Consider the following 13081-nt stretch of genomic DNA (forward strand, 5'->3'; position numbering starts at 1 on the left):
GGGGCTGCGTTCCTGTGGACGTGCCTGGCGCGGCGAGCATCCACTTCTCCCTGGCCCGCACAACTAAAACGCAATCGCTCAAAATTATCTTTAAAGAGACCTCTTTAGGAAAGGAGACTGGGGTGCCTGCAGCAATCCAGGCGATATTTTTTCCTCTGTTAGAGACACTTTCTGAATTATCTTCTTTTACTCAGAGGAACTTTAATTTCATTATTTTCTGACCCTCCACTCCTTCCTCCCTATTTCGAATTGTTTTTCTTGCTCCCTCAGTCTGTTTTCGAAAAACACTCTTGGATGGAGTTTCCAACAAAATGACAAAACACCTCTAGTCTTTCATTAAAATAATACCTACTTGAAAGACGTAGCCCAGCCACTAAAGGACCTATTTTTCCCTTCCAGGGAGCCGAAGAGTCCAACCTGCTCAAAAAAAAAAAAAAAAAAAAAAAAATCTTCGGGTCAAAAACTGTTCAAACTATTCTTTGAGAGCTCCTTTTGGGGTACGATAATGGAAATGTAGATATTTGAGCGAAACAATTTAACCCAAATTTAGATTTTTACGATTTACCCACTTACTAGAGTAAGTCCTAGAATAATTTACTATTACACCTTAAACACATTTTCTTTTGAGAATGTGGAATTACAGGAATCATTTTAGTTATCTGACTTTAAAATATCGTCTTACACTTTTTTCCTTAGGTAAAAAATATATATCTGCTGTATGGCTATGGAGACTCAAAACTCTCAGATTTGGTTACTTACATTAGCCAGTTTTTGGTTGTGTAGATTATAACAAGGGTATTTGGAAATTAAAATAATTTTTATATGACCAGTTAAATTTCAAAAATAGCTACCTAGAGTGCACACCAATTTCTTGAGGGCCCATGTTTGAATATTTTAAACAAGATTTATACATTAGATGGTCCAAACAACTGCTTTAATTCCTCACACTTCTCATGTGTAAAGAATTTAGAGAAGTCACCATGTTACTTTCATTTTCAATCCTGCATGTGTGTCAGTCTACACTTATGTAAGGATTTTTTGGTTCTGACACATTCATATCCTAGAAGACATAAATATTTTTACTAATGCAGACTTTGACAACCTTATTCATATGAAAATGTAGCTTTTCCATTTTCACCTTCTAAAGTTTTGTCCACCCACACAGAGCTAGGTGGAAAATACTAACTGCTAACTACATTCAGACTACATAAAACACCATCTGAGTTGTGGGCCTGAATTACCTAGATATTTGCCATTTCACATTTACATTTGTTTAAACATGACTAGAATGCCAAGTCAAATACCTCGTTTGGTAAAGCACATTACAATTTGACTCAATGAATAGCTATGGAAGTTTTCTTTATTGACTGCTTAATGTATAACAATAATTGGCATCTTTTTCACACATTACAAAAAATTATACTTGGCTCAGTATGCAATCTTTTAAGCATAGCCATATTATTTAACAAAAGAGGGGAAAAACCTATTCTACCCAATACAGCATTTACAAATGCACAAAACATGCCACTTTGGCTTGTATATTGTCTAGATTAAAAAAAATCTTTTAACATAAATAAGTTAGTATAATTTTTCAGTGTTTTTACAGAGTTATGTACACAGGTACACTTCAAAAGGTTTTCCATACACAGGCAATGAAATACTGTTTAAAGATGTAGTATCCATTTCACTTATCCTACAAGTGTGCTTTTCTCTACATGAACCTTCCTTTAAAAATAACACCTTCCTTTGGATAAATGGACAAAGAAGCTTTAAATTAAAAATATTTCATTTTTTAATGTGAAGTTACTTACAGATCTTTAAAAATATCGATGGATTTAGAATTATTTGGACTGTGTTTACACAGCCCAAAGTGAAAAGAAAATGAAGAAATTTTGTCAACAAATTTAATAAAAGCAGATGGTCAATTCTTAACATTGAAAACTCCCAAGCACTTCGGATTTTTGCCCCAAACTACCTGGAGTGATTACCATTCTGCTGATTAACTGGTAAATTCCAACTTTAAGAGAGATTGGGGAGGGCACTGAGGATAGGTTTTTGTTGCTTTTTTAAAAAAGCCATATGCAGCTATTTAACAAACTTGGGAGATCACCAGATCTCCCAAATGAGAATAAACAATAGCAATTATCTTTAGCCAGTGTTCAAATTTTTGTGATTTTTTAAATGAAGTATCAGCCGTCACTGAAAGGGACATTACATCTTTAAAGAAAACAATTCAAAACCTTTCCCAAAATTGCTTCTCTTCATGAAAGTCAAATATTTATCTACTTGCTGCAAATCAAAGCAAGCTCTTCATATCCCCCTCCATGTCAGTTACTCAGCCCCACCCTGCCCTCCCTTCCCCAAAGTTTATGTGCTACATAAAAGGTAAAACTATATACACAGGTAGTACAATGAAGCAAATAAGGAAAAACCTAATTGCATAATGCTACATCCAACGCTTTTAGAGGCAGATCATTTAAGAGTGCCTAAAATTTTAGTGTTATTGTTGCTTTTCAGTGCTTATACAGGATGTCCATTCCATGAAGTCAACGATATGTATTTTTAAAATTTTCATGTATATCTTCCTTGCTTCATCAAGATCAAGATGTATCTGATAAACAAGGAAACATATTCTTAATTCTGCAAAAGAAAACAAAACGGAAAAATTAAAGGAAAAGCATTAGAGTAACGTTACCAATAGAGTAGAGGAATTATTTTGTCACTATGTTAGCTTGGAAATACTTGATGAGGAAAAAAGTTTGATGACTACAGTCATCTCCACCTAACATTCTCTTAACTGGATTTTTTTCCTCTCTTCTGTGCTGTGTTCTTTTGTCTAGAGTAGTGGTTCTTAACAGTAGGCAATGTTGCCCCCGCTCCCCAGGGAACATTTGGCAATGTCTGGAGACATTTTAGGTTGTCACACTGTGGGAGGAGGATGCTGCTGGCATCTAGTGGGAAAGACCAGGGATAATGCCAAACAATCTACAACACACAGGACAGCCTCCTACAACAAAGAATTATTCGGCCCAAAATGTCAGTAGTGCAGAGGTTGAGAAACCCTAAAGAATCTAGGTCAAAGACAAGTGGGAAATAAATAGGAAAATTAGGAAACTGTAATACTTAAGAGTAAAAATTTTCTAAATTTTTTAAAAATTTAGAATTTTTTTCTCTACTCCTGTGACAGATTAAATTTTCTAAATTTGAAAAATGATTAGAAATAAAAATCATAAGGGCCTTCCAGAAGAAAATTTTATTAACATCATTTTCAAAATATTCTAATTTCTTATTCATATGCAGAAAATACTCATGAATACTTTTGAATAGGTTCTTACTAATATTTCTAGTATTCTTTGAACTAGCAATATTACTAAATGCTATAAATGCCTCTCTGCATGTCAAAACGGGGGCCAGATCAAAATCCAGGTCCGATTCTCGTGGCTCATCTGATAAGCTGGGCCACAAGTCACAAACCAACAAGGGCTGCGTGTGTTAAGGTTGCTTCAGGGAAATTTTCACCTGATTTTCCCACTTCACATGGTGCTATAAAATAGAGGTTCTATAGTGCCGTTTTGTATAAGCTCTGAAAAATATAAGATATGTAAAGTCACATATACAATTTAAAGACACAACACACCTGAATCCCACCGTAATCCCTGTTGTTTTAAAATTTTTTATAAATGAGGATTTAAAAAGTTAACATCAATATTAAGATCGCCTCATATGCTAAGCTACGTGTGTGCTTTAGAAAATAAAGAGGTCAGTCTTGGTCTATAAGAAGCTAACAAACTATTAATATATGTAGTTCGATCATTATGAATAGCCAATCCATGTACATTTGGGGACTGAATTATTCAAATTAGCTATTTACAGTGATCAGATTCTTGTGCATGGAAAAATCTCCACTTCCTTTGTGCTGGGCTGACCTGCGGTCACCAGTCTTGATATTTACTACCCATTTCCCCTACAAATATCCAAATCACCCTGTTACGGCACAATTAGCATACACTGGCTGACGTGTTCCTGGATTGCTTACTGACGAGAGTTAATTTAACTTCTGCTTTGCAACTTCAGTGTTACCAGAAATTCTGTAGAAACTTTAGTAATGTTTTTTATCTTTCCATTTTGGTTTTTGCAAATACTGGTTCCTTCTCTCTCCAAACTTAGGAGCAAAAAGGAAAGTGACAGTTTATGAAAATGTCAAAGAACACAACATACCACCCACTGACATCTCTAATCCCTTGCATAACCAAAGGTGAGCAATTTCTACCAAACATTCCCCCTTAAAATTGAAACTTAATAATGTACTTGCCATTTTTCCATGTATGGCTCAAAATCTGTTACTGACTCAAGCTGAACCTCTGGGAAATGAATTCTCATGAAGTGGGACTGAGGGAGTACCCCAGTTCTTGTTCGGATGGGCGAAGAACCTATTGTTCCCAACATGTTTTAGTGGGACTCACAGGGAAATGACCTTCTTACCCGATGGGGCCTTGGTTACAAGTAGTTGCTCTGGTCTACTGTTTCAAGAGAAAGTATCTCTAGGCATAGAAGAATTACAGTATCCCCAACCTTCCCATTGCTACTTTTTTGACCTCACGAAAGTATAAACAAAACAAAACCCCAAAAGATTGTAATCTGCCAGCAACCAGCAAGATCAGGTATCGTGAGGTCTGATGGCCCCGGGTTTCAGTACGTGCTCCTTTAGTGATCAACCCACCTAGCTGTTTACGTTTGACGTCTTCTGAGGCCAGGCTTCTTGGGCGTCTGCTCCACAGAACCGGCATTTGGGGAACCGTCTGAAACATTTTCTTCTGTTCTGTTGGCTCTTTTGTTTTGAGTGGAAGAATCTAAGAGCAGAGGAAATTTTTAAAAAGAACACACAATCTTTATTAGAAAAAACAATGGCTGGCAGAAGTTGGCCCAATAGTCGCGGGACGAAAAACCCACTCCCTCCACCCACAATCCAGGATCCGTCATCCTCAGTAGCCTTTAAGGACACAAAATGAGGTTGTTTTCAAAAAGAAGAAAGTGCATTCTCCGCCCCAGAGCTCTCTCCCTAGCCAGGAGGCGGACCGTTGATAAACATCCCAACTTTGTCACATACCTAGGGGTTGCTAGTGGGAGGGACGGCGATGTCTTAAGTTAGGGAAATTATCGGATCTTACCATTTCCAGTTTCTGACTTAAAATTGTCACAGACAAGCAGTGGGCCAGGTAGCACTGAACACCTAAGACCAATAAAGTTCGCTCTCCCAAAGCTAAATCAGAATACGCCGAAAAGCAAGCTAAGGTTAGCACCCTCCAGCAGGCAAAGCGGGGCCCCAGACACAGACTTTCTGTGGTTGGGAAGGGGTCATTACCGTCGGTTGGGAAGGGGTCATTACCGTCGGTTGCAGGTCGCTTCCTTATTCCTGCGCACTGCTCCGCTAACCCCGTCTGGCTGTCCGACGGATCCGTCTTTGGGTCTACCAAATGCGTGTCCTCAGGGTTAGCCGGAGCCCCAATTAAAGGCGCCGCCGGGCGGCTCCCGCTGACATCCTGGCTCTCCTGCGCCGGCACCTTGCAGGCGCCTTTGGGGGCCCGCGGGGGTCTATAGTAGAACTCAGGCAAGCTGCCCTTCTCCACCTCTTGCCACTCGTACTTGCCCTCTAGGGGTCTGTGATTCTGAAAATCGAAATTCCACTTGCGCTGGCTCGCCTCTTCCATGTCTCTGCAGTGCTTCTCCAAGTCCCGGGTTAACTCTTCGTGGTCCACCGGGCCGAAGAGGTTCCTGCAGGCCGAGGGCTTGGGGTGCTCCGCCTGCCTGGCGTCCATCCGCTCTAGGCTAGGGCTCCCGTTAGACACTCGCACGTTTGACATCTTTCTCCCGGGTCTGCACGACCGCCTCTCTCGCACTCTCAAAAAAACAAAACAAAACAAAACCGAACAAAACAAAACGCCCCTACGCAGCCCGAACCCCTCTCGGAAGCCCAGCGACTGGCCTCGGAGCCAAAAGACACAGATCCGGACAAGCCACGGCCCGAACTCTAGGAGCGCGCAGGGGCTGCGGGGAAGCCCCGGCACGGCCGCCGAGAATCTCCGCTGATCAAATGGACCGGCGAGCGGGAGGGCGGGGAGGGGAGGGGTCCAGGCAAGCGGAGAGGGTGGCAAAGCCCGTCCGAGTCCGGGCGGGTACAAGCCCGCAGGTCCCGCAAACCCAGCCGCTCTCCAAACCTTGCCGGCGTCGGAGTCGCGGAACCGTGAGCAAGCGGGGACAGGGGAGGGGGAGAAAAACACCCCGAAAAGACGAGCCCCCTTTTTTTAGTGGCCCAATATGGCGGTGGAAGGGAGGCTGACGAAGAAGAAAATGATTGACACGGCGAGTCTATTTAAACAGAGGAGGAGATCCATTGGTTGCGGCGCCGGGAGCCGCCCCGCCGAGGCTGGCGAGCGCGGCCTTAAGGTGGCCCCGGCTCGGTTCCGCCGCCTCCCCGCGTTCCCGAGCGCGCCGCCTCCCCGAGCGCCGCCGGGAGATTGGCTGGTCGCGTGACTGCTGGAGGGGTAGTGCTGCCAACAAACCTGCTCTGGCTGGCCTCGGAGAAATTAAATTTAAGACAAACAAACTAGCCAAACGGCCGGGAACCTGGGGCGGGGCCTGGGGTTCGGGGCCCGGCGCTGCACTGGCGGGTGCGCAAAGGCGCCTAAGCCCCGACCTCCCTCCCGCTCCTCGCGGGGGAAGCCGGGGCCTGGACCAGAGGACCGCGAAGATCTCCGGCAGCTCGCTTGGAGCCGGGGTGGCGAGCTGCCCCCAGCTCGGCCCTCCCCGATGGCCCCCACCTCGCGGTCTGCGGGGGAGGCCGCGGAGCGTTTGCTGGGGGGCTGGGCGCCCCCACTGCCGGCGTGCCTTAGCTGGGGGTGGGTGGAGGCGGTGGGCAATGGTTCGCTCAGCCTTAACCCAGAAGTTTCTGCCATCCCTGGGGAGGCTGGGGGCCTAGGAAAGAAGCCAAGGCGAACGTCTTTCTTTCAGAAATTAGCCAGGAGTAGACGCGGCACTTATCATGAACTCAAGCTCTCCCTCAATGAAAATAAGAAAGGAACTCAAGATTAAAAAAAAACTCAAGTAGTCTCTCAAGTCCCTTAATACACTTTGTAGCTGTCTCAGACACATTTAGTTTTGAAAAACGAGGGTACACCCCTGGCCCAGGATCTTGTTTCCCAAGCACAGTTAAGGCCATGGACATTGGCTGCGTGTGGGAACTCGTCTCTTTCTACTTTTCTGTTCTTTCCCGGGATTGTAGCAGTTTCCTCTACCTGACTCCAGCCGCCAAATACAACAGCTCCTTCCTTCCTCCACCCTTCTCTCTCACCAGATTTCACTGCTCCAACAAACTCAGAACAATATTCAGATGCTAGTGAATGCTTTCAGAGGGCTGAAGAGTGAAAAGACTCCCCTCGGGGTCAAACTCCAGATGATGAAATGATTTTTAAAACCACCACATCTATGTCCTAACGTCCGATGCTAGTATTCCAGCGTTTCTCTTCTCCCTTTTGCAACTGGAAATTTCTCTCTCAGTGTGGGCTTGAGCACCGTGGTGGAAGGTAAAGTAGGACGATGAGCAGGGCTGCCCCAAGAGCTCAGTGGATCTTCAACTGCCTCCCCACCCCCATGCCCACTACCCATCATCTTGGTTTGAGCCAAAGTTAATGCATTTTACTGGAAACCAACCTTCCTTTCTAACCTTAAACAGCAGCAAAGTTTTCTTATGCACCTATGCTACAGATGAACTTCATGTGTTGCTTGTTTTCTTAGCCACATCTTGTTTGTCCACTTTGTGTGCCTACCTCATCTCATACACTCCAGAATGTGACAGCTGGAAGGGACCTTCGGGACCCTGTGGTTTAACCCTCTCCTCTTTACCACGGAGGACATTGAGACTCAGAGAGGTTTCCTGTCCAGGGACATACATTCGGTTGGTACCAGAGTCAGGACTAGATGCAGGTCTCGTAACACTCAAGTTGGTTCATTTTCTGTTCCTTTCCTTCCTAATGGTTCTCACTGGTTCAGGGTTTTATCTGGGTTTGATTGTGCTATAGTCTGCAGGTCCTGCTGTCTTACAAGTGACTCAAAATGGCTCCTTCCCAGGCCCTGGGTTGCCTGCAGATGTTTCCTTGATGTGGCCTGTGGTCACTGATATTTAAATGCAGCTGTCATGAGCCTTTGGTATCACCATCCACTAGTTCAACTAAAATATAGGCTCTAGAAGGACAGGGGTGATATCCAGGGAGAGTAAAGGAGGCAGTGCCCAGAACTAGTTTTCAAGTCAGGACTTCCTACCTAACTGACAGAAAAGAATTCACCTAGGATCAAGCAAGAGGTCTCATCCTCTTTATTTTTGCTACTTTTAAGGCTGTCAATTTATTGGACTGAAGATTAAGGGAGAAGGGACAGGAAAATTAGGGTAGGGCTCCCTACCATAATTTATACCTTACTCCCGAAATTAGATAATTGTCCAAATTTTAAAACAATTGCTAGACAACACAGGAACTCTATATATGTGCATCTATCCACATGCATAAACACCCAAACTACCACACATATGTAAATGGAGACATTCTAGAGTATTTCACCTTGCCACAGAAGTTTGATTTTACTCATGGAATTCATGTCTTATATGAAAGTAGAAAATTAACACTTCGATCCCCTTTACATGCTGAATCTTTCAACTAATATGTAGGAGAACTATTTTGTCGCTTTTTTGTTGTTGTTAATCTCGAAAAGTAAGCAAGTCACAGTCACGCCACCTTAAGAAGTCTGGCTGCCAGCAGAAAGGCTGTGCTTACATCCACCTCACAATGATCTAAAGTGTTTTGTTTACAGTCAAGGCACCGGAGATCTGTACAGCAAATAATGAGAAGGCAGGCGTCTGCTGTAGAAGCGTGAAAAAAAATACTATGGAGTCCCCGAAGGAACAGGGAGCGTAGAGATCAGAGCACCATCCTCCTGCAAAGTGGGCAGCTGCAAGCGAGTAAGCCAGGGGGAAAATTTTCAGATAAAGTGTTAAAAGGTGGACCCTGGTAGAAGACGGAAAGCTCTACACTGCACTGCTCTAAAGTGAGCTGTTTCCCCAAGACCCCCAGTCCTGCGTGATGTTTTGGTTGCCATTTTCACTGCTGTTTTCCTACTTAGGGCTGAGAAGCAGCCCATAAGCCATCCCAGATTTCTGTAACCTTCACAAGCTGAGGAGAGAGGCAAAGACCAAAATAACTTAAAACACCTGTGTCATAGACAAGTGTTCGGATTGGGTGGATGAACAAGCCGCCGGCATCGCCAGCTCCCAGATGCAGCGCTCTCACTGGAGCCCCAAATGTTTCGCGAAGGTTCACGGTTCCTTGCCCAGCTGCCCCTCCCACTGCAAGCACACAGTTTCAGTCCTTCCTCGAGGATGTTTATAATGAGGCAGCACTCAACTCCACCATTCTTCTAAGCTCACATACTTTTAGACTTTGGGAATTTCACAGCCATCTCTTTCTGACACTTTTAATTCAATTTCACAAATATTTACGGAGCACCTTCTATTAATTTGCTTATTCCTTCTTTCTTTCAACAAATATTTGTTGAGTGCCTCCCCTATGCCAGACATTATCCTTAGGTTCTGGGAACACAGAAGTAAACAGATTTAAACTAGAATGATGCTGACATTCCAAAAGGGGGAGGGGAGAGAGAAAATGAACACAGCACATGAAAGAAATATATACTGTGAAAGGAGGTGAAAAATGCTATGGAGAAACAATAGGCAGCGGGGAGGAAAAGGGAGTGTTTCAAGGATCACCATGTGAATAAGTGGTCAGGGAAGGCCTCATGGAGAAAGTGGCCTTTCAAGCCAGGCGCGGTGGTTCACATCTGTAATCCCACCACTTGGGGAGGCAGAGGCAGGCAGATCACTTGATGTCAGGAGTTCAAGACCAGTCTGGCCAACATGGTGAAACTCATCTCTACTACAAATAGAAAAATTAGCTGGGCATGGTAGTGCAGGCCTGTAATCCCAGCTACTCAGGAGGCTGAGGCAGGATAATGACATGAACCCGGGAGGCGGAGGTTGCAGTGAACCAAGATCTTGCCACTGCACACCAGTCTGGACGACAGAGTGAGACTCCATCTCACAAAAATTAATTAATTAATTAATTTAAAAAATTAATTTAAAAAAATTAATTTTTTTTTTAAAAAAGGACGACCTTTGAGAGAAGCCCTGAAGACATGAGAGAGCAGCCATACTGGGGAAAGAGCATCCCAGTAAAGGGAAGGGCAAACCAAGTGTCTCTGAGGTGGGATCTTGCCTAATGTGTTCAAGCAACAGCAGAGAGGCCCACAGAGGATAGGGCAGAGCAAGTCGGGAGTGGTAACAGGAGCATCAGGGCCGGGCGCAGTGGCTCACTCCTATCATCCCAGCACTTTGGAAGGCCAAGGCGGGTGGATCACTTGAGGTCAGGAGTTCAAGACCAGCCTGGCCAACATGGCGAAACCCTGTCTCTTCTAATAATACAAAAATTAGCTGGGCATGATGGCACATGCCTGTAATCCCAGCTAGTTGGGAGGCTGAGGCAGGAGAATTGCTTGAACCTGGGAGGTGGAGGTTATAGTGAGCCAAGATCGTGCCATTGCACTCCAGTCTGGGAGAGACAGAGCGAGACTCTGTCTTTAAAAAAAAAAAAACCACATCAGATCAGATAGGACTAGGTAGGCATAGGTAGGGCTTTTATTATTGACCTGGTGAGATGGAAAGCCATTGGGGCATTAGTAGATTTTAAACAGTGATCAATACCATGTGTAAGGTATTGTCCAAGGCATTATTCTCAGCAATGTGGGAAGTGAAGAAATGTTTGTCACAGTCCTAGCCTGTGCGGAGTACATACCATGTGCACAAAAACCAGAGGTAGGAATCAGGTATGGTGGCCTGCACCTGTAGCCCCAGCAACTCAGAAAGCAGAGGTGGGAGGATCACTTGAGCCCAGGTTGAGGCTGCAGTGAGCTATGATCATGCCATTGCACTCCAGCCTGGGTGATAGAGCAAGACATTGTCTCAAATAAACTAGAGGTAGAAAGCAATACATAGAAAAACATGATGCTATGAAGTACAAAGCAAGGAGAAAGAGGAAGGCCTCGTGGAAGGAGTGATATATGAGTCAGATCTTGAAGAATAAGAAAATGTCAAGATGATTATAAGGATGGGGTGATAAGTGGGGATGGGATCAGACAGTGGTTGGCCATGGATGGCATGCTAAAAAATCTGTTGCTCAGTAAGTACTGCGAACTTATGGAGCTTTTAGTGAAGAGAATGATCAGTGTCCAAACTTGCCTCCTGAACAAAAGCAAGCCTGGGCCCTGGGCCTGGGTTGGAGCTCTGGAGTTTGGATTTGTGAGATGGGGTGACCTGCTGAAGATGGGGCTGTGGGTGATATGAAAGACAGTGTCTAGGGACAGGGCTAAATGAAAAGCTGGGCAGACAGTCCCACTGTGGTGTTCATCCAGAGGGATGTGGGGAGATGGGCAGAGTTCAAGTGTGAGACGGAGAACCCTGAGCCCAGGAGGACACGGCTTGGCAGAGAAGGCAGGAGGCAGTCTGCCATAATCTCCTGAGCCGCAAAGGTGTAGCTGCAGATGCTTTTTATATGGTGCTTCCAGCCTTGACTGTGAGTCGGGAGGTGCCTGTTAAGAGGCCCAGGCTGTCTTGGACAAGCAGATCTTTGTGTTTGGAAGTAGTGTCTGACGGCAGAGTAAAGGATGGCTGTGATGAGCCTGGAGAGACTGACACAGGGAGGTAATTCTGGAGGATGATGAGTTATTCAAACAGATACAATGGATTTAAGTCATGCTATAGAGGAAATGGAAAGCAAGGAACAAATGCAGGGTTACTTAGGTAGTTGGAACAGATAAGAGGATTGAGAGAGATGGAGAAAGGGAGGACAAATTTAAGGACTCAAGCTTGGGTATTTGAGAGAATAATGCCATTAACTGAGGTAACAGAGAAGGAGAATGTAGGAGAGACTATAACCTTGAACTCTTGGAGTCAAGTTATCCTCCTACCTCAGTCTCTCAAGGTACTGATGGATCCAGTCCATCAAAATCCATTGTTGCCTTCTTTCCCAGTAGCAGAATTATAACTGAGCACACAACTGCCCAGCAACATGAAATTCCCCAGTCTCCTTTGCAATTAGGCGTGGCTTTATGATGAAATATTTTCCAATAGAATGTAAGCAAAGGTGGTATGTGTCTTCCAGGCCTCGTGCATGAAACCTGTCATGTGACCCCCCTCAGAATCCACCATTTTCTTTCCCCTTTCTCATGGGCTGGAAAGGTGAATACTAGAGCAACCTTGGAAGCCACATGTTGAAGATGACAGAGCCACCTTCAACTTGGGTCCCTGACCTGATTTGGGAGAAAAAATAAGTCTTTATTTTGTTGAACCATTACATTTTGGGTCTTTTTTTTTTTTTTGAGATGGAGTCTCATTCTGTCGCCAGGCTGGAGTGCAGTGGCGCGATCTCAGCTCACTGCAACCTCCACCTCCCAGGTAGGTTCAAGTAATTCTCCTGCCTCAGCCTCCTGAGTAGCTGGGATTGCAGGTACGTGCCACCACACACAGCTGATTTTTGTATTTTCAGTAGAGACGAGGTTTCACCATGTTTGCCAGGATGGTCTCAATCTCCTGACCTCGTGATCTGTCTGCCTTAGCCTCCCAAAATGCTGGGATTACAGGCATGAGCTACCATACCCGGCTAATTTTTTATAGCATTTTACAGTCAGTCCTAACTAATGCATATGGAACAGTTTGGGAGATAGGGAATAGGGAAGGTGAAGAATAAATACTTTATTTTTATTTATTTATTTTTTTAGACGGAGTCTTGCTCTGTCACCCAGTCTGGAGTGCAGTGGCGTGATGTCAGCTCACTGCAACTTCTGCCTCCTGGGTTCAAGCAGTTCTCTGCCTCAGTCTCCCAAGTAGCTGGGATTACAGGTGTGCGCCACCACACCCAGCTAATTTTTGTATTTTTAGTAGAGATGGGGTTTCACCATCTTGGCCAGGCTGGTCTTGAACTCCTGA

General features: G+C 44.6%; 1 protein-coding gene across 2 annotated transcripts; it reads right to left on the reverse strand.

Moving 5' to 3' along the window:
- Window positions 1-1342: 1342 nt before the first annotated feature.
- LOC105482108 (cyclin dependent kinase inhibitor 1B) lies at window positions 1343-6382 on the reverse strand. Of its 2 annotated transcripts, none has more exons than XM_011742061.3 (3): window positions 5387-6371; window positions 4721-4850; window positions 1343-2640 (listed from the first exon to the last, which is right to left on the reverse strand). In XM_011742061.3, exons 1-2 carry the CDS (start codon window positions 5859-5861, stop codon window positions 4729-4731), a joined length of 597 nt encoding a protein of 198 aa, XP_011740363.1. In that variant the 5' UTR covers window positions 5862-6371; the 3' UTR covers window positions 1343-2640; window positions 4721-4728. The 2 variants fall into 2 exon arrangements, with proteins under 2 accessions (XP_011740363.1, XP_011740359.1); XM_011742057.3 differs by having other exon boundaries at window positions 2505-2640; window positions 5363-6382.
- Window positions 6383-13081: the final 6699 nt, after the last annotated feature.

The sequence above is a fragment of the Macaca nemestrina genome, chromosome 10 (assembly GCF_043159975.1).
Source record: "Macaca nemestrina isolate mMacNem1 chromosome 10, mMacNem.hap1, whole genome shotgun sequence".
Classification (NCBI taxonomy): domain Eukaryota; kingdom Metazoa; phylum Chordata; class Mammalia; order Primates; family Cercopithecidae; genus Macaca; species Macaca nemestrina.